The sequence below is a fragment of the Rhinichthys klamathensis genome, unplaced genomic scaffold, assembly GCF_029890125.1.
Source record: "Rhinichthys klamathensis goyatoka isolate OS25496 unplaced genomic scaffold, OSU_Roscu_1.1 h1tg000123l_1, whole genome shotgun sequence".
NCBI lineage: Eukaryota > Metazoa > Chordata > Actinopteri > Cypriniformes > Leuciscidae > Rhinichthys > Rhinichthys klamathensis.
In genome coordinates this window covers 9578712-9599980 of record NW_026606660.1, presented here as the reverse complement: position 1 = coordinate 9599980, position 21269 = coordinate 9578712, and the positions used below count along the sequence as shown (strand labels likewise).

Below are 21269 nucleotides of genomic sequence, written 5' to 3'. Positions count from 1 at the left end.
TAGCCCCGCCTCCACTCACTCACACCAGCTCTGAGATCCACTTGCTGACGATCACACGTTGACTTGATTGGTTACAAGGTAGTTTGTGACGTCAGAAACACCAGCGATTTCAAACCACGTTTTTGAGACAGTCTTTGGTTCACTGCAGTTTTAAAGAGAAAAAACTCAGCAATGGTGTTGACTTATGAATTTGCACATGGTTTGTCTTAAAGCATATTAAAAACACCTCATAGACTTATAAACAACAATAAAAGCTTGATTTTCACCACATGGGGACTTTAAATGGACTGCATTTAACTGAAATATGGTTTTACAAACGCCGAAGTATATACACATCTATTATTATACACACAGGAGAATATCACAGGTAAGTAATAGAAATCAGTTTACTTTTATTATTACAATGAGATCTTTCATATTAAACATCAGGATCACTGATAAGATGTGTTATTTTCTGTATTAGTCCTGTCAGGCGTAGGGTGAATTATCATACACTTGTAAAGCTCATAAACTCTCCTGTGTTTCTCTGACGTCTGATATGATTTTCTATCGAACTGCGTCTGGATGATGCCTGTTCATTAAAGCTGATAAAGATCCATCTTGTCTGCAAGCGTCGAGGATCAGGCATATCTGTTTGAAGAGGTGTGTAAAATGAAACTGCGTATATTGAATTAAAATAATAACTGAATAAAAACAGACAGACTAAAGGTTGCTTTCATTCCTTTTTATAAGCAATTCCATCAAAAAGCAGAAGTTTCATGCTGCAGATTGCACCTGTACAAAAACGTGGTGAAAAAAACCCTTTATAGTAGCTGAGAAAACAACTAAGAGAAGATTAAACTGAAAATTATTTGTGCAGAATAAAGCAGAAAAAGAATGCAGATTCCAAAACGTCCTTTATTTACATCAGTCTGTATGATCAAACTCTCATCCAAGCTCTGTTTTCCCCCATAGCATAAGAAATCATGCCGACTGTCGCAGTATTAACATCAAGCAATATGTTGACAACTTTTAACTTCTTCAATCATACATCTCTCAGTCTTTTGTGTTTTTCCTTTCTATTCACATGACTGAAAGGAGGCGAGATCTTAGTTTCGCAACCGTGTTCTTGAACATTAAAGCGCATTAAAGACGATATTCGTTTAACATTGTACTGCATATCACACAATCAGTTGAACAATCCACGATGTGACGGGTTGTAATGAAACATTTCATGAATGAACATGGAAATGACGTGTTCTCCCACGATTTGGCGATAGGCGTTTAAAAAAACAACAACTATATAATATATAAAGAAGAACAAAAGTGAAATATAGTATATTTTATATATATATGGCATGAATTTAGCAACTGTACAAGTTTAATGCATAGTGCTTTTGCAGGCTAAATAAATTATAGAATATAAGCATCTCTGTCATACAGGCATCCTGAGGTAAAAAATAAATAATATCCTTCATTCATTACATTGCCAAAAGCTCAAAAGGGCAGCAGGAATGTCGCTCCCCTTTGCTTTGGCAGGGGTCAGGGAAGAGGAGTGAAGCGGGAATGGAGAAGCGTATGAAGTCTTTAGTTAGTACCAGAAACAGGCTATGTAGTCATCTATAAACGTTTAGAGCTGAAACTGTCTCAAGCACCATATATATACTGTATATATAAACAGATTTATACTGTACCAAAGTGTCAGCAGACTGACAATGAGACCACATAGAGAGAAGGCCAATGACCAGACATATGCATCAATCTTATCTGGAATGCAATAAAACAGCCTCAATTCAATGAGTTGTATTTGATGAAAAACATCATTTAGGGAAGTTTTCGCAGAAGCCAATTAAAAATGTCCAAGAAGTTGGCATGCAGCAAAAAGCCTTTATTTTTGTTACCGATATTAAAGATCCTTGTTGGTCCTGCCAGACTGAGGATTCTTCTCGCCTCTCAACCGTGACACGCTGAAGTGGCCCAGCCCCGAGGCGTCACATTGCTGAAAATGCCAACATAACCGCAGGGGATGTGAAAAATCAATGAGCCAATGCCAGAATCATTCTTCTAGAAATCGTGCTGTGCTATTTCATTGAATATGAAACACTCTATGTGGTCTCAGTGTGTCCAAGAATACAAAAAATAATATAAAACACACGTAACAGTTCATGTTGAATGTGACTAGTGTCTGACAATACAAATACTGAGACAGAATCAAAGAGATTAAACACATAATCTAACAAGCAGTGTTTTCTTTTTCTTTTTCTCGTTACTTTTTAAACTTTTTTGTGTTTGTTTGTATGCATGTTTTTTTTTTAGGCTAGCACCATCTGTACACAAATATGGATTTTTTTTTCCCCATTGATTTCCAAGATATTGAAGTGTTCACAAGGCACTTGTCGTCCTTTTTGTTCTGTTTTTCATTCATCTTCTTTAACGACTTGTTCTTTTATCCACATATGGTAATATAATTTGTTTGTTCACAGAAAGCGAGCAAGTCATTTTCGCAAACATTGACTCCAAAGTGCTCATCCAGCTATGTGGGACAAAGGTTTTTTCTTTCTTTTCGTCAACTCTCCAAGTCCAGCGTTTTCTGTTTCCCACCAAAAATCTATTTTAGAAAAATATTAAGCCTTTATATTTTCCCATTCATTTCAGCCATCATTGTTGTGATGAACTTGTAACTTGCTCACATACACCCTGCTGAGCCTTTTCCACTTCCAATTGTCCATAATACTTGGCAAATCTTTTACCGTCGCCGGCAGGTGATGTCAAAGCACGTGATCATCATCAGATGAGCTTTGCAGAAGTTGACCCGGTTCTCCAGTCGTTCCGTGACAAACTCCAGAGCTTCCAAGTACTCCAGAGAGTCCACTTCAAATGTCTGCTGAAGGTCAACTGCAAAAGTGAAGGAAATGGATGTTAACTGACAGAAGTTAACTGACCACCACACTAGTATTTTTGTCATAATCAACATTTTTTAAGTTTTTCTAAGTCGACATTTAGGTGATTTATGCGAGTCGACACCAACCTGTGGCTAATGACATCATTAATGAACAAATGTGCATTCACCCGATCAATTTTGAGCATCCAGATGGTATAATCAAACATATCTTGTGGAGCGCTCTCGGAGTATGCATTTATTTGTCATTTACATTTATATAGCGCTTTTCTTAGCACTCAAAGCGCTTTACATGGGGGGAATTTACTCAACCACCACCAATGTGCAGCATCCACCTGGATGATGCGACAGCAGCAGTGGTGTAACTTCGTAATGACGGGCCCCAGTGCAGGCTATTACGACGGGCCCCACAGTTATGAAGCGCACACACACACACACACACACACACTGCGCTCGTGGTCTAGAAGAGAACCCTTTATAAGCGAATTTGTGTGCCTAACCTACTTAATTTAGACCAGCTAATTATCATTAATATGATCACACTCATGCGCAGATCGCTATTCATATATGGTAGTAATGTGCTGAGGCCATCTATGCAAAATGATAACCGCTACATGTAGTACAGTGCATAGAAATTTCATGCTGGAGCGTGATTTGAGCAAACGTTGTGGAGCGAGCTGGCATGGAGCGGCTCACATGCTCTGATACGAAATGGTCTACATACAGTAAGCAGCGTGAATGACGTGTGATTTTGAATCACAAATCAGCGTATTTCCTTTGAAATGTGAGTATTGCAAGTATCCTGCGAAATCACTTCGTCGCCATGGGCCTGCTTGCGATGTGGGCAGGGTCCGCAAGCACGGGCCCCCCAGCTGCACTGTCTGTAGTTATACCCCTGGACCAATGTTCCCTCTAATTTTATTTCTTGCTGAGCAAAACTTTTTTCTATTGGGCGGACATTTTTCGCCACCTGAGCAAAAATATTCTTTATACCTGACCTGTACAGCATACGTAGAAACACAATGGTTTCAACATTCAGTTGTAACTTTTAACTTGAATGTGCCATTTCAATTTTATTTGAACCTTGATGTAACTTATTGGTATTAAATCATATTTTCGAAAAACAAGCAGTTAATTAAGAAGTCACTAAATGAAGCACATTTTAGGTTACCTGATATTTTTCTTTTCCAGTGCTGTTAACTGTACAGTCTTTACCAAGAAATCCTATGAAAAATAATTTACAAAATCTTCTGCAGGACAATTCAATTCTTTACAATAATAGAATAGTATGAAAGAAAAGTAAGCTGTTACACTGAGATGGTTTGGGAAAACCATAAAGTGTTTTTGTACAGTCAATAAATTGTGTACAGGAAGCATTAAACCATCAAAGTTAAATGATTGTTTATTGCTTATGAATTTCCAATATTTTCTTTAGCAGGGGGTTTCAAAGTTTTTAATGGCAAGGAGCCCTAAACAATACCCTTGTGAGATTCTTTATTTAGGCTTATAATATAATAAAATATAGGTCTAATATAACCTAAACAATACCCTTGTGAGATTCTTTATTTAGGCTTATAATATAATAAAATATAGGCCTAATATAATATCAAATTGAAGTATTTGAAGTGATATATTATATCAGTTTTAATGCTTCAATTTGTTTACATATTATAATATTATACCACTTTGATCAAACCACTCTTCTTTAAAACATTATGATGTGATTTTATTTCACGTCTTTGTGTTTCTCGTTGCCTCTCGTATTGAGCTATTTGGTCCGCACACACGACTCACTGCCAATCACACGCGCTCACCAGCATTCACCAGTTTTCACTCTATAGCGGTTGACCAGAGCACTGAAATTATTTCTCACTTAAACTACAATCAAATGGATTTCCCCACACATTTCGCGTCAGTCCTCTGCGTGGCATTTTATTCTTTTCTGCGCGGCCGTCGCTTCAGAAGTGCGCGGCCGAGGCATCTGAAGTGCGCAGCTTAGAGGGAATATTGCCCTGGACAGCAGCCATATTGCGCCAGAATGCCCACCACACAGACCACAGGGTGATCACCTCCTAGTGGCCTCACTAACACCTCCACCAGCAGCAACCTAGTTTTCCCAGGAGGTCTCCTATCCAGGTACTAACCAGGCTCAGCCCTGCGTAGCTTCAGTGGGCAACCAGCCTTGGGCTACAGGGTGATATGGCTGCTGGCAAACTGTTGAAAATAGATCGTAAAAGTGGACTTCAAAAATGTATTATCCTGTTGCGCCCTCTATAGGCCATGATCAGTGACTATGTCAAGCTTAAAGCGTCATGGCAGAGCATTAAAGTCGACTAGTCTATGCAACCCCTAATTCATACAGTATATGGCTATCATTTCTTGGACTAGAAACAGTTCAATAAAGTACCATTGACTGTAACTCAAAGTGTGCAAATCACTTACATTCAGTGGTCCATTTCTCTGGCTCCAGCATCAGATATTGTTTGGTTTGCTCCAGTTCTTTCTTCAGCCAATCGTACTTGGCCCGCACCTCTGAGATTCTCTGTTGCCGATGCTCCAAGATCTTCAGTTTGGCACTAAAGTATATTACTTCCTGGGGATACAACAACAATACGTGAGACATCTATACCATGTTCAAAAGAATTGCTGTTAAAACCCCCTGCTGCTCACTCTTCTTACCTTATTACCTACGGTTCGCCTCCTCTGTAAACGTTCAACATCATCAATCTCATAAACCTTAATCTCAAAAGGTTCAGCTAAACCCCTCTGTGTGGGCCGGAGGGGGCCATCCACCCAGCGTACCCCTGGACTGATGACTGGCTTTCTCACGGGAGAGGAGGTGTCCAAGGTGAGGTTAGGGATTAGACGGCGTCTCTGGGACCCTGGATATGAAACAATGTCATGTTATGACCACTATGTAAACACATTTTATCAAACTTAAGTTGCTTTGTAAGTACGCCAGACAAAAAAAAGTGTAAAAGTGTCACAGCGCTGAGCCAAAGTTTAACCTACAGCACACGGAGCAGCACTGCTACCAATTCAGAGCAGCCGTGTAATGAAAAAGACCACTGAGATAATGTCAGGACAGTATCTTATCTGACCAGTCTGGGAGAACGAAGTCTACACTGAGGAATTTGCCAGAAGTGGTTCCCCTATTTGCATAGAAATTGACAGTTCCAGGTCTACTGGTATGCTATCTGATTTGGAACCAAGGAACAAGGTAATATTAATGTGTTTCAGCTTGTCAGTTGGTCTGAAAACAGCACAAGAAAGGTCAAACTTTCAGTCTTCCCTCATTTTTAGAGAGAGAGAGTGCTCTGAGTTCAGGAGAACGTTCAGAATGGCAGTTGTGCTTTTAAATCCTTCACCTTGCAAAGCCTTTTACAATACTGATTTTCTTTGCAGGTTCCAGCTTTTGTGTCTGTTGTTCCATAGCCAGGATTTTAATTTTCAGTGTTCCCAGAACTTCCCACCATGCAAATGTTTGGGTGCAGAGAAATAGGGTAAAATTATTTGCCTGGGGAAATGGGAGAGGAGGTGTGTATTCAGGAATTTAGGCAGCACTAAATATTCAAAGACCACCTACAGCTAAGTTTGGCAACTGCTATCAGTCTGTGTCATAACAGATCATCCAAGCATGTTCGAGGGAGTAAATCTGTTTAAATAGTTATGTTACTTCCATCTATAATCTGGAATGAGCCCTACAAGCTTTGTAGTACAATAAATTTTTTGAGCACAGTTCATTAATTATCCTGTCAATAGATCTTTGTATTGTTGAAATGTAGAAAGATGAATGCCATGATGAGCCATCAAATAATTTTTTATGTTGATATTCAGGATTTTCTGTATAAAGAATCATATTTTGAATCATGTTATATTTGCTTACCTGTATTACTTCTTTTCTTCGAATTCTTTAGGCTCCTTCGACTGCTGACAGAACCGCTGTTTTCACTCATCGAGTCCTGAGCAGATGATGTGCTTCCTGTGGCCTCACTGTCTCGTATCATACTCTCATAGCCACTGCTGCCACCACTGTGGTAAAACAAGGCAGTCTTTCCCATGGCGGGAGGAAGCTCTCCGCTTAGCACGCTGCTGTTGTCACTGGCGTGCCCACTACTGCAACGGTGAGGCCTTCTTGGGGCAGTGATCTTACTGTAAGGTGAGGGTAAAGTATGGACCACTGGCCTTTCCTCTCCTTGGACTGCTGCTCCTCTCTCTTCGGTGTCTGAAGCTCCTCGTCCTTGGTTAGTGCGAGAGTTGGCGCTACCTTGTAGAAGCTCAGAGATTCGTCCATTCACTGCTCTTAAAGGTAGCTTAGATACAAGCCCAGTCCCCCTGTTGCGACTTAGGGACTGGGTTGACCATGAACTTTGGTTCTGGTTCTTTCCGTTGGGGGGCAAACTTGAGCTCCGGTTTACTGACTGTGGGAGGGACTTGGTGGAGAAACTTAGGGTCTTAGTGCTAGAGGTTGATAAGCTTCGAGCTTTGGGGCTTGCCATAAGGAGTTTGCTAACTGCAGAGATTTTGGATTGACTTGCTTTGGGTGACTGCAGTACATTGTTGTTGCCATTTGGTCCGTTGGTGGGTGATGAGAGCAAACCACGGGTGATGCTCCTACCTGTCCTTGGCATTGTACTGTCTTTTGTGACTCCTCCTTTAGAGCCCAGAGAGGTCAAACTCTCAGCTCTCTCCAAGGAATTGCAGTCATAATGTGCAACATAGGACCTCCCTAAGGAATTGGTTCTGTTTGCTAACTGCTCAAGTTTGGCACTGAAAAGTCTACTGCTCTCCACATTTGGTCCTTTATGTTTACCACCCAAGTCTTCAGGTGTGCCACCAAGGAAAGATAGATACTGGTGTGGGGTTTGAGCATTTCCTGGATTATGCTGTGGGCTTGCTCGATTCCTCTGGTCAAGGCTAGACTTCCTTACAGGTGGCAATGGCGGGATTCCTTTCTGGCGAGCAAAGATACCTTGCCTTCCGATGGAACTTCTTCTTTCGAGTGTGGCTCTTGGACTGCAGGGAGTAGAGGTGGTAACCCCAAGGCTTTTATACTCTCCACTCATGTACCGGTATGTAGGGTCTTCCAGATCATCTTGCTTATTTAAGCGATGCCATGCACGAGGGAGACTACCTGTCCTGAGGATGTCTGCAGAGTACACTTGAGTTATGCTTTCGGGTGCATTGAAAACCATCTCGCAGCCATCCACCACCCGGTTCATGGAATCAGGGGAACATGCTGCTTCACTACTTGAGCTATGCTTGTCGAATTGACATTTCCTTTTCACTGATTCAGATGTTCTCTTCTCTGATTTGACATCACAGACCATGTTCAAAGGCTTGGTCTCTTCATTGCCCTCTCTTTTCATCCATGGGTCATCAAAATTTATCTCACTTGAGATTGGAACAGGTGGGGATTTGAGATCATTAACTGGAAGGGTTTTGGTAAGTAAGTCCTGCACAACTATTGGCTTAACAGCAGCACATGGGTGAGTTGTTATATTGGTCTTAAAAGGAACATAGACACCTAAGGTTGAGGACAGTTTGTCTAGTTTGTGTTTAGTTGTTGTGTTTTTTTCATTCACTTCAGTTGTATTGGAATCACTCTCTTTTTCTGAGTTGCTTTGGCCATTTGACTCAGGGAGAACTTCAATGTCACCTTCTTCTTGAATTTCCAAAAGCCTGTCTTCAGCTAGTGCCTCACCTTGTCCAAAGCACTGCTGAGCAACAAAGCTATGACATGACTGGTCGCCATCACTGCCAGCACTCATTTCACTCAGCCATGAGCTGATTGAGGAACGGCGACTAGCCTGGACGTCCCCTTCTATCCTGCTGAGAGGCAGGAATTTATTAATGTTGACTTGTGAGATAGTGGTGGTGGTGGTAGTGCAGGGAGCAGTGGCATAGTGTTCTAGGTCTTCACTTATGCTGCTAATGATACTAACAGGCCTTGATCCAGATGCCATGGCCTGCAACGAACAGTCACTGTTAAAGCTGATAATACTGGTTGGTCTGCCATTTTCCATCATCCCACTAATTGTCAGCTTTTCTACTAGGGTGAACACCAGCTCATCCTCTCCATTGGGTTCCAAAGGATGCTCCAGCATAACTGTGGCTGTGGTGTCCTTCACATCTTTCTTATTGTCCAAAGGCAGCTGGGGAACATCGTCACACAGTGTCTCAGCTGATCCAAGGCTATTGGTGGATGAAGATCTCTTTAGGACCTGTGGGCTCATCCCCACTGGAGAAGTTCTAGACTCTGGATTAAGCAAAGACTCTGTAGATGACTTTCTATAGTCTAAATTAAGATTTTGTGAGGAGTGAGGAGGTGTACCAGGCATTACTCCTTTCTGGGTGTACACTTTGCAGCGTTGAGAGGGAGAGGATGGTGGTTTGTACTCTGAGGTTTTAGTAAGACTGGCAATTCCCAATCGAGGGGAGCCCATGGGACGAGGCTTACTCTCACTGCTGCTTCCACCACTGATGGATTCTCTACTGTCATGCAAACTGGAGCTCTTGGCTCTCTGAAGAGGGGGTAGTTGCCCAATACCACTGCTACCAGTCACACTTCTGCTGCTGGAGAGTCCACAACTGCCTGTTGAACACTGTGTCAGGCTTTCAATTATTGACTGAGCGATCTCTGCTTCTTCAACCACCTCACGGATCTCCGCCAGTTGCTGGTCAGATATCCTCTTTGGAGAACTGGATTGATTACACCCTTTAACGACTTGACCATGGCCAGACTCAAATTTGGCAGCTCTGTTGTCAGGGATTTCTTCAAAAGGGAATTTTGTAACCTCTTCTCTTCCATCAATACATTCCAGCCTCTCTTGTAGCTCCGCAAAAGTGTTACACTTAAGACAGTCCTTCTCTTTTTTACCCGACTCAGCACCTTCCTCTGGCAAAGGTGGAAGTGGCTGAGGATGAATGGGCTGCAAAGGTTGGACAGACTGTGAGGCCTGAGCTAGTGGGTCTACAACTTGTTGAGATGGTTGTGATGTCAAAGGAGCCTGGACAAGATCTGCTTTATTTTTATGCAGGGATGGAATGATAGGAACAAACTCTGGAGGACCTTCGTTGTCCGTTAGCTCTTTGTCCGAAAGAGCTGAGCCATTTGGTCCCACGTAGATAACTGTGTCACATGACTGCTCGCTGCTGGAATAGTCTTCAGGGTCACTGGAGAGGTGTAGCAGAGGCATCTCTGAATCAACAACATTTCTAGAATGGATGGTCCTCAGCTGTGTTGGGCGACGCATTCTTCCTTCCTCACATGAGCTCTCACCACCAGAGGAACTGGATGTGTATTGCTACAAAAGAAAACATGTGACTGCATTTTAAACAACTAAACATAAAATACAATGGTGAATCTATTTAAGGTAAAAGAAAGTTCAATAAAATAAAGGACAGGGTCATACCACGCTTACTTTAGCCTTCTTCTTCTTCAGCCTAAGAACACGAGAGGCAATTTGAAGGGTGGAAAGTGTCTCTGAGAAGTTGTTGGGTGACGAGGAAATGTGGGCTATCATGGTGGTGCGACAATTCATGTTTCCCAGGGACTCTCGTAATAGCATGGTTAGCTTACTATCTCTGTAAACAAAAATGGCATTCGTTTATTTGTGCAGAATGCCAATTGTGTAACCTGATGAATAACAGTGAAGATCCATAAACTGTAAGATGAGTTAACCCTTTTAAGAACAAAATATATTTGTAAAATGGTAGAGCATTCAAAATCAAGGCTTTTTAACAACTTTATACTGAATACCTGCATCACATTTAGCAATTAGTCTAATCTTCTAAAATTATCCTTATTAATAATAACAATGGATAGAACCTTTTTGGTCATTTTGATTTGCTGAAGTGTCCTTGATTCAATTTAGAGAGAGAGAGAGAGAGAGAGAGAGAGACTTGGATTGGCATTTCCTGTTCTGTCTGCCTTCCCTATGGCAACCATTAGAGGTGACATAAAACTGCTTTTCAAGGATGACTCAGCTAGCATTACGATATGCACATGCAAGTTCAGTTCTCAGAAATCAATGACCTATACAATAACTTGAAGTAAAATATTGTCACGGACTACAGCAACAGAGTGTACAGTAATGTGATTACAGTGACACTGTGCTAATTTGTTTGATGTTGGATGATTTGCTTAAATATGGTTAGTGAAGTGTGTAGTCAATCTTGAGTGGTTATTAAGACAGTGAACACATGGCTGAGCTATAAATTATAAAAAATATAAAATTATTTCACTAAGCATAAATTATACAAGCATAATTTACTAACCATGACGTAGCAAAAATACATGTTTTAGAGATATGCCATCAAGATAACATTCACCTCATGGCAAAATATGTACTGTAAAAATTCATTACGAAACACATGTAAAGTGTTTCTGGTTATTACTTCTAATATTGTGCCATAGACTGAATGCATTGTTGTGTAAAATCAATAATGAATATATTCCGAATTGATAAAAAATTCAGAATTCAAAACAATATTCTAGATTTGACATAAAGGTTAAAACAGCCAATTACAAAGATCATAGGCAGTTAATATACTATTTAGCTCTTATTAAATCACTATCTAAAATTAGTGACTTTATATTCATTTATGATACACGCATATTAATTCAATTTATCTTGTGCAAATGTTGCATTCCTCCTAAAAGGCTGTAAACCCTAATTATATCTGGGCTCTCCAGAGCGGATGCGTTGCCAGCCTTAAACCCCATGATGCTTTGCAATGTAAATTCGCCATGATTAAATTAGGGAGCCATGGCATAAAATGCAAACGTGCCTTGAGGGAGCTAAATGGAAGCGCTGCAAATTTTTAGGAAACAAAGCTGCTGGAAAATGCATGGCACCTTCTAAAAGTTGTCTGTTTAACTGAAATTAACATGCTGCTTAAAAGAAATAAAACAGCAGTTGCAGAGAAATGGTCTGTGTTAAGAATGTTCGATGAATCCCAGTAAATGTGAAACTGCATCTGTCTCTATGGCTGCTTGGCACAAGCTAATTCACTAAGCTATTACCCCTGAGGAACGATAAAGGTTACATTCTCTCTGCAGATTCAACGTAGCATTAGAATCCACTAATAACTGCTCACATCAAAGCCTGGAAAATGTCAGTTTGTATATATTATTCATTTGAGGTGTGTTCATGAAGAATTAACGGCATGCAGCAGAGATATTAAGACTAAACATGTTGCATCTTTAATGAGTCGAGCGACTGCCGAATGACTTCACCCATCACAGTATAATCGTAATCTTGTCGTTGAGGTTGCAACATACAGTATCCGTCTGAAAAGTTGAACTCAATGGGTCTCATTCATGAAACATTCGTAAATATACGAGTAAATATGCGAGTGATTTGCACGTAAAGAGACCTTCCCGAAAACTCTTCTCCTGATTCACAAATACTTCGTAAACGTCAGATGTGATAGTGAAATGTGTGTGTGTGTTAATGAATTCCAATCAGTCGTATATGGGATGCGCGTGCACGTTCATTCTCAATTACCATAAATCCGAATGCGAATGAAAAAAAAAATTCTCAGATGCAGAAATTGAAGTTTTATTATCAGAAGTTCATTCAAGACGCCACATTTTATTTTCAAGCGTACATAGTGGCGTATCGGGTCCTAAAAAAAAGGAAGCTTGGCAGCATATTACAGATGCAGTTAATGGAGTTTCATCTGTTAATCGAACATTCCCAGAAGTGAGAAGAAAATGGTTCGACATTAAGCTTGAGAGCAAAAAACGAATTAGTTCACTTCGGAAAAATAGTATTCAAACTGGAGAAGGACCACCATCGCAGATGCTATTACTGGCTCTCATAATAAGAAAAACCGTATGTAATTACTATATATAATAATTTTTCAAAATGCTGTGCAAATATGTACCCGATTAGGGTGAATTAAAATGCAGCCTTATTAATGAGCAAAACGTTCGGGTGTTAAGCGCACTATTTACGCGTGGCTGGGAGCAGGTGTAGATTTCTTGTGTACCAACTAACATTTGAAAAATACGAACATTTTAATGAATCCGAAAATTTACGCCAGAACCACTTTACACACGATTTACACAAAAATTCGTTCTGCTCGTGTTTCATGAATGAGACCCAATGTGTTTTTGTTGAGATCATATAATGTGAAAAGAAAAGGTCTCACTTGTAAGGGATGTGCTTGCTGCCATTGACCAAGGCCAATATGACGTTCCCCAGGGCCGAAAGAGAGAGGCAGAGTCCTGTAGTGCTGTCACGGGTCTTGCTCAAAACCTTCACACAGCTGCCCAGGTCGATGAGATGCAGTCTGCTCCTGCCTCCCGACACTAAGCAAAAGAGCCACACAGTCAGATCGGAACAGGAAAACTGATAGGAGTTTCTAACATGTTCTTCATTCATCAATCTCTTAACTCTGATATGATATATTTCATAACATTCTACTTTATGCCTAGGCCAATGGTCCAGACACCATATTGACAATTTTAAGTGACTCAATTGAAGTAATTGATGTGTTACACAACCATAACCAAGATTTATTTTTAAAAGAAATTAATACTTTTATTCAGCAAGGATGTATTAAATTGATCAAAAGTGACATTAAAAACTTTTATAATGTTACAAAAGATGCTGTCCTTTTGAACTTTTCTACAAAAATATTAGGCAGCACAACTGTTTTCAACATTGATAATAATAAGAAATGTTTCTTGAGCAGAAAATCTGCATATTACTGTAGAATGATTTCTGAAGGATCATGTGACACTGAAGACTGGAGTTCTTGCCATCACAGGGATAAATTACATTTTACAATACATTTTAAATGAATAATATTATTTTAAAGTAATAATATTTCACAATATTACATTTTTAAAACATGTATATAGCTACTTAGTTAAAGTAAGAAAATATCAAGCTTGCAAAGAAACTGGAAAAGCAATAGAATGTAAAGAAACTTTAAATATAAAGGACAGTATAAACTGTCAAAAACCTCATGATGACCATCTAATTCCATTATGAAGTGTTATTGGAACCTATTAGTAGACTAATAAAGATAAATGGAACTTATTAGTGAAAATTGTCCCTATATTTCAAATGGCAACATTATATCTCTATGTAAGTTGACCTTCATCATGGAAACATCTAGAGTGGATTTCATGACTCTGCTTACATTAGCTTCATTATACACAGTTAATTCAACTTACCCAAATACCTTAAAAGCCCAAGCTACTGTAACACATCTGGTTTTACTTTCTGTTCACTCCTGGAAGGAGGCAGGCCACACTTGTGCCAAACAGAACATTTTTTGTGATAAGAGAAATTAGCACTGTTCTCCAGAAATAGCGAGCTTTAGCATGACAGCTTTTAGATCAGATCCTACATCTCACATTAACAATGGCACTTTTTTTCCTGTTATCACACCCCTCTCTAAGATTATCAGCAACAGACTATTTATAAACCATGCTGACAACATTTGGAAGTATAATGAGAAAGTTTGAAATCAACCATGGAGTAGAGCAGATTACTGCTGATAAGTCTAACACAGCCGATCAGAAACTTATTTTGTGTTTTAGATGCTGTTGTAATCCATCATAAAAGTATCTTACCAACCTTAACCAGGAATAACCAAAATTTTTGAAACCTAAAAAATAGGTCACAGACCAAAAACCAGTTGAGAACCCATGTTGAGTCTCTACTGAAACTATATCTAGCTTATAATGATACTCACTTCCACCCTTGCCGGTCTTTTCCATTCGATACTGATAGATGTGTAGGGTGAAGAGCATGTGAGAGTTACGGTGCTCCTCTTCATCATAGTCTGGCTTACTGCTGTAGCGCGAAGCAATGGCAGCGTCCAAGAAGAAAGCGGCCTTCTCAGCCGTAGGGGCGCGCAACTCACTCTGATTCTGTAACTGTGTAAAAAGGTTCGGTTGAGAAACAGTACTGACTTAATACTCTAAAAACATTATTATCGGCATCAGTAGCTAAGTTGTTCGGTTTGGCCGATAACTGCCAGAAGCGACATTTATTTTGATTTTATTTGTAGAAAAATACCATAATAGGATTACAGAATCAAGAAGCTGCTATCTAAACTATAAATCGGTCTATTTTAAGAGATTGGCTCTTTATCAAGTTCAAATTATTTTTAGATATTGATTCATTTTCCAGTTAATTAAGTAAATATGTAAAATAAATATAAATTTAATTGCAGCATTTGTTGAATAGCTCGTATCATATATATATATATATATATATATATATATATATACAGGGTTTGGACAATGAAATTGAAACACCTGGTTTTAGACCGCAATAATTGATTATTATGGTGTAGGGCCTCCTTTTGCAGCCAAATAGCATCAGTTCGTCTTGGGAATGACAGATAGAAGTCCTTCACGGTGGCCAGAGGGATTTTGAGCCATTCCTCTTCCAGAACAGCGGTCAGGTTCTGACTCGCTCCTCCAAAACACCTCAAAGTGGCTCAAAAGTATTTAGATGGTGGTGACTGTACAGGTCATGGGAGATGTTCAACTTCACTTTCATGTTCATCAAACCATTCTGTCACAAGTCTTGCTGTGTGTATTGGTGCATTATCATGCTAATACACGGCACCCCCTTCAGGGTACAATGTTTGAACCATTAGGTGCACATGGTCCTCCAGAATGGTTCGGTGGCGTCCATCAAGCACAGTAATGTCATGATATTGCAGCCCAAACCATCACTGATCCACTCCTGTGCTTCACTCTGGGCAGCAACAGTCCGGGTGTTAAACCTCTTTAGGGCTTCTCCACACTGTAACTCTCACGGATGTGGGAAAGAGATCATCAGAGAACAATACATGCTTCACATTGTCTACAGCCCACAGTTACTCCTGTTGGATGTGGTTCGTCCTAAGTGGTGGTATGCAGACATTGCCCTGACTCATGTTACAGCACAAAGACTTTCTGTCCTGGGCACAGATGAGCCAGCGAGATGTGCACCAACAGTTTGTCTTCTTTTGAACTCTGAAATGTCTCCCATTTATGTAGTGTGGATTGCACTATTTTATGTACAGCTGTGCTATTGCTCTGCTAATTCAACCTTCACACTCTGCTCTTACTGATAGAATGTATAATCAGTGAAACCTTCAACAATACATTGGCCAGTGTTTCAGTTTCATTGTCCAACCCCTGTATGTGTATAGGCTCTATATCAGCCAACCTGCTCTTGAAGAAAACCATCAGTCAAAAAATCTGTCAACCTCTATTAACAGTACTAGAGAAAATAAAAGAAAGTATTGAGATACTGTCAGCTCAGTTAAGTCTTACTGTCTAAAAAAATTAAAAGAAAAAAAATGTGTTTGTTATTGGGCCAAAGTATTTTCATGTCAGCACTGCCTTGGGTATCACGTCTGAAGTGTGCTGTGTGTGATAAGGCTGACTGTCATAGGAACAGGAGAAGTGAGGCCATTACAATCCATTGCTGTGAGGTATCAGTCCAAGATGAGATTAGTGCAGATGTCTGAGGATTACAGAGACAGGGGTTGTCTCTGCTCGACTAATCCTCTCATCGTGTATTAGCATTTCACCCAACAATGGTATCTTTATTGGTAGGTGATTGTCATGCTTGTTTTGTTTTTTTAACTGTCATCTGTGGGGGTTTTTCCAGAAAACAGGCAAAAAGTGTGGCAATATTGTTAAACTTTTTTTTATTATTATTTATTTATTTATTTTTATCTGTGACCATCTTAGAGTGAATACATAATGAAAAGAAAAGCATGAATTTTTTGGCCTCATGTCATCAAGGATCTTAAAGCCGAAGTGTGTAATTTCTACATCACTAACAAAGAGAACAAGTGTCAAAACAGTAGCCCTGTCTACCATTGGTCAAACGGCGCTCTAATTGTACCACCTGACCACTGCAGATTTATTTAAGCGTTGATAGTGTAACCATAGAAATGCATAATTCCCAGTCTGAGGACGTGAACCGCACTGAGTAGAACGTCATGAGTTGTCATCTTGAAATTACAGTAATTACGATATGGTGTGAAAGCAGCAAAATAAGTAATACAAATTAAATAAAGCTATATAAAAATATTTCAAAAATAAAAATGACAAAAGCACATAACAAAATTACTAAAACTTAACTCTCTGGGGTCGGCGGTCTCGCCGGCGATACCAGCTCACTTTTTTCCTTATCAGTGCAAAAGAGACTCAAATTACTCTGTTAATTTTGATCTTACATATAAGTGTTGTACATCATTCGATCCTGTTAAGTTTGTATTTTTTTTGTGGAACCTCATAATAAAAACAAAGTGTTGTGCTTTTCGCCTAATAAAGAAAAATAAACATGATGCGCGTTCTGCGTTCTCTCTGTCAGTGAAGTCCATTCTGAAACGCGTCCGAAAAATCATCTGTAACTCTGCAAATACTCAGTCAAACAGGTATACAGGCACACAGGCATGAAGCCTGAATTATCTTCTTTTAAATGAAGTAATTTATATAAAAAAAAAAAATTCTCATATTATGTAATCTGTACGAAAAGAGAGAGATGATAGTCGTTCTCGTCTCAGCTCATTAAAGTTAATTTGACCACGCCCACAGAGCGCGCGCTCTATTCAAACACAAATGCGATCCACGCCCACATCAGCTGGATAACCCACGAAAGAGACTCAGATTTACGACGCTGTGAAGAATAATAGTTCTATCTTAATAATAATCCTGGAAAAAATTACCTCAGAAGTAGGCTACAGGTAGTTTCATTTGGAGGAGCAACGGATCCAGCCGAGGAAATAGGTACATTCTTTATTTTCAAGTGCTTTGTGCTAATCGCGATATGGAATAGTGTCTGTAAACAAAAAGACTGTTTGAATCGCGTTTTTGTGTGTGAATGAATGAACAGCTTTTACCTAACTATATTCCAATACTGAGATGAGTAAAAATCGACTGAAATATGTTGAAATAAAATATTTTTGTATAAGCAACGTATTAAACTGCAAATTAACATTTATATGTCCTAATCATAAAAACGATGTGTTACATATGAAAGACAAGATGTCGTTTTTACTGTAAAATACTGCCACATCAAATAAGCTTGTTTGCTAAGACGTTATTATAGTGTTTGTTCGATTGTAAGCTATATTCAAACTAATTAATCCGCAACTGTGAAATATGTATGATAAAATGTATACTTTAGTATATAATACAAAGAAAGATTACATTTGAAATATAGTTAAAATTTTAATTGTTGTTGTAATTGTAACCTTTTTATTAAAATAGCAAAAATATATGTAGGCTACATATAAATAAATCTTAGGTAAATCTTAAAAGCTCAATATAAGCCTCCTCTTTAAATTATTTGTATTGTGTTTTATTAGTGACACATTTGGGATATATTCCCAAACTTTCTGTAAAAACAGTTTGATAATTAACTGCACAATTACTAGAAATTTTTACATTTGATATTATACAATTTGAAAGCACAATTTGAAAAATAAATAAATAATTGGAACTGTGAACCAATTTTGTATTATATAGGCATATATATATATATATATATATATATATATATATATATATATATATTGTCATTGCATTCTTGTGGCTCAGTGACACACCTGAATGAAAGGGTCATTAGTATGCAGCCCCATTATGCGCTCATTATGCGGGCCCATTGTCTTCTCAGGTGTGAATCACAGCAGGTCACACCCCTGCGCATATTGCCTTTCCAAACAAAAAGTGTCATTTTTAAATTTAAACCAATCTATTGTTTTACGGAATGATAAGGCAGGATGATTTTCAGATCATTTTGAAGAAAAAACTCTAGGCGACAACATCCATTAGTCAAAAGTCTTGTGGACAGATATTTAGTATGTGTTTTGTGGCCTTATTTCAGAAACTTTAAGTTTTAGTTTTTTCAATAACCACGCATAAACAATATTCTCTCAAAAATACAAAAATGTACATACATGTTGATAACACATTATGGTAGCCCTGTGTGTGCTAAATAGAGTGTAATTACACCTTTGCCAGTAATATGTTTATAAGCAACTGAAAAAAGCACAAATGTCAGAGTATGTCAAAACATCTCAAGGACCCAAAAAACACCTTGGACCCCAGAGGGTTAACTTTGAAATATGATAAAATGTATTGGCCTACTAAAACATTTATGGAAAAATACAATTTTCTTTTCAAGATGTTTCCAACTCTAACTTTGAACCAATTCTGTAGAATGGCCCATATAACCTATTTGAACAGGATTTGTTTCCAGGTATGACTAAAAATTTACTTTTGACTTTCATTTATATTTTGATTTTATATATGTATATGTATGTATGTATGTATGTGTGTGTGTGTGTGTGTGTGTGTGTGTGTGTGTGTGTGTGTGTGTTGTCCTTGCATTCTTTCTTGTGTGACACACCTGAATGAAAGGCTCATTAATATGCGGGGTCTTTGTCTTCTCAACCACCTAATTATTCACAATGGGGTTGGGCCGTTCACGCCCATTCGCATATTGCCTTGGCTAACAAAAAAATGTTTTTCACAATTTAAAAGAATCTATTGTGTTATGTGAATGATTAGAAAGGATGATTTTCAGATCATTTTGAAGCAAAAACTCTAGGCCACAACTTCCATTAGTCAAAAGTCTTGTGGACAGATATTTAGTATGTGTTTTGTGGCTTTATTTCAGAAACTTTAATTTTTAGTTTTTTCAATAACCATGCATAAACAGTATTCTCTCAAAAATACAAACATGTACATACATGTTGCTCACATATTATGGTAGCCCTGTTTGTGCTAAATAGAGTGTAATTTCACCTGTGCCATTAATATGTTTATAAGCAACTGAAAAAAGCACAAATGTCAGGGTATGTCAAAACATCTCAAGGACCCCAAAAACACCTTGGTCCCCAGAGGGTTAAAAAAAAACTGAAACAAACTAAAAAAAATAAAAAGCTATTTCAAAATATTAATAAATACTATAATAATATCTGAATAATACTAAAATAACTCTGGCCCCAAAACCACACATTGGTTGAGACAATGTTGCTTTTTTTCATAGTGCCACGGTTTCAATTTTTTTAGAGAAATCATATTAAAATGGAATAGAAATTTTTACATTGTAAAAAGTTACACACTTCACCTTTAATTTGACTTACGTTATTTACATCATAATGAATTTTGTAAAAAATTGACATCTGTTTTTCACAGTATTTTAGCATCAATCAGTGATTATATGAACAATCCCTTATATGAACAATATACTGTATAATTAAAGGAATTTATGGGTTTACCTGCATCCCGCAGATGGGGTCCTCGCAGAGGTAGACTCCTGGAGACTGGCCGTCCTGCAGACTGCCTGTCGCCACCTCTGACAACAGATCTTTCAGGTTCTCGTCTTTTCCCCAGACCTCCACAGCCGACACTCGTACGGAGAAACGCGCACCTGTCTTTTCCTTGCACTCGTTGATCAATTTAAACAGCCAGGAGATGGCACACGGGATAATCCCGAAACTCTGCATTGAATCATCCTTGCCAATCATAGTGTAGGATTTGCCTGCAACAAGACCAAGAACCAAGTTGACGACGGATTGCTTTGAATACATTCACATTTCTTGCATTATAAATGATTGGCAAGCGTAGAGTGGAATGGTACAGTAGAAATAGGTCAGGTGCTAAAAGCCATGGTGTCTGTTTGGCCTCAAGAGCATTACACCAATATGTGTGGTCTATTTCACACTTTCTAATGTGATATTTAGCTTCCAGACCAGCACTCTGGCATAAACCACAGTGACAGATGTCGCATACACGCTACTCCAACACATTCCAATACATTTAAAAATCCATTACAGCTGGAAAATTGACAAGATTAATGTAATCGTGCTTATAAATATAGTCTGAAAATGTACCATGACTAATCACACGAATGTTTTGTCTGCCTTAATGGGTTCTTATTTCCAGAAAAGCCCTTTGTTTGAAAGTACGCTGACATTTGCCATATGTCGTAGTGTGGTTGAGTAAGCACATATGCCATGTGGGCAGCACTGGGCATTAAAAGCAGGTTCACCCACAGGACCAGAACCGGAACAACAGCCTGTTGATTGGCACTCCCTGGATTCATTTCTGGACATTGCCCTCCACACAGTCTTATGCATAAATACCCCTGCTGTTGACATGAAAGGGGCCACTAAACAAAGCCATATGTCACAGCGCACATTCAGAACAGATTTAACTTCAAAAGACGGATTCCTCTAGTTTGGGTGGGTATGAGAAAGAGAAAGAGAAACAGAGATGATACAGTGTCTGCTGAAATAGGCTCATTTGCACGGTTCACAGTGATTCAAAACACCACAACAGTTCATAAATACAAGCCAATCCTGCAACGGTGCAGATGCAGCAGAGTAGAGATTTATTCATGATTTA

General features: G+C 38.9%; 1 protein-coding gene across 3 annotated transcripts in view; it reads right to left on the bottom strand.

Annotated features, from left to right (window-relative positions):
* Window positions 1-2557: 2557 nt before the first annotated feature.
* The window catches only part of kif26ba (kinesin family member 26Ba), a 96743-nt gene continuing 78031 nt past the window's right edge, over window positions 2558-21269 (bottom strand). For 2 of the 3 annotated variants that reach the window (XM_056256147.1, XM_056256149.1), the window contains 8 exons: window positions 20141-20403; window positions 14597-14780; window positions 13040-13199; window positions 10294-10465; window positions 6765-10185; window positions 5558-5760; window positions 5321-5471; window positions 2558-2874 (listed from right to left, as the gene is read on the bottom strand). In XM_056256147.1, coding sequence (XP_056112122.1) covers window positions 2726-2874; window positions 5321-5471; window positions 5558-5760; window positions 6765-10185; window positions 10294-10465; window positions 13040-13199; window positions 14597-14780; window positions 20141-20403 — 4703 coding nt within the window. In that variant the 3' untranslated portion in view covers window positions 2558-2725. The remainder of the gene's footprint in view (window positions 2875-5320; window positions 5472-5557; window positions 5761-6764; window positions 10186-10293; window positions 10466-13039; window positions 13200-14596; window positions 14781-20140; window positions 20404-21269) is intronic. The other variant, XM_056256148.1, reaches the window with a different exon arrangement.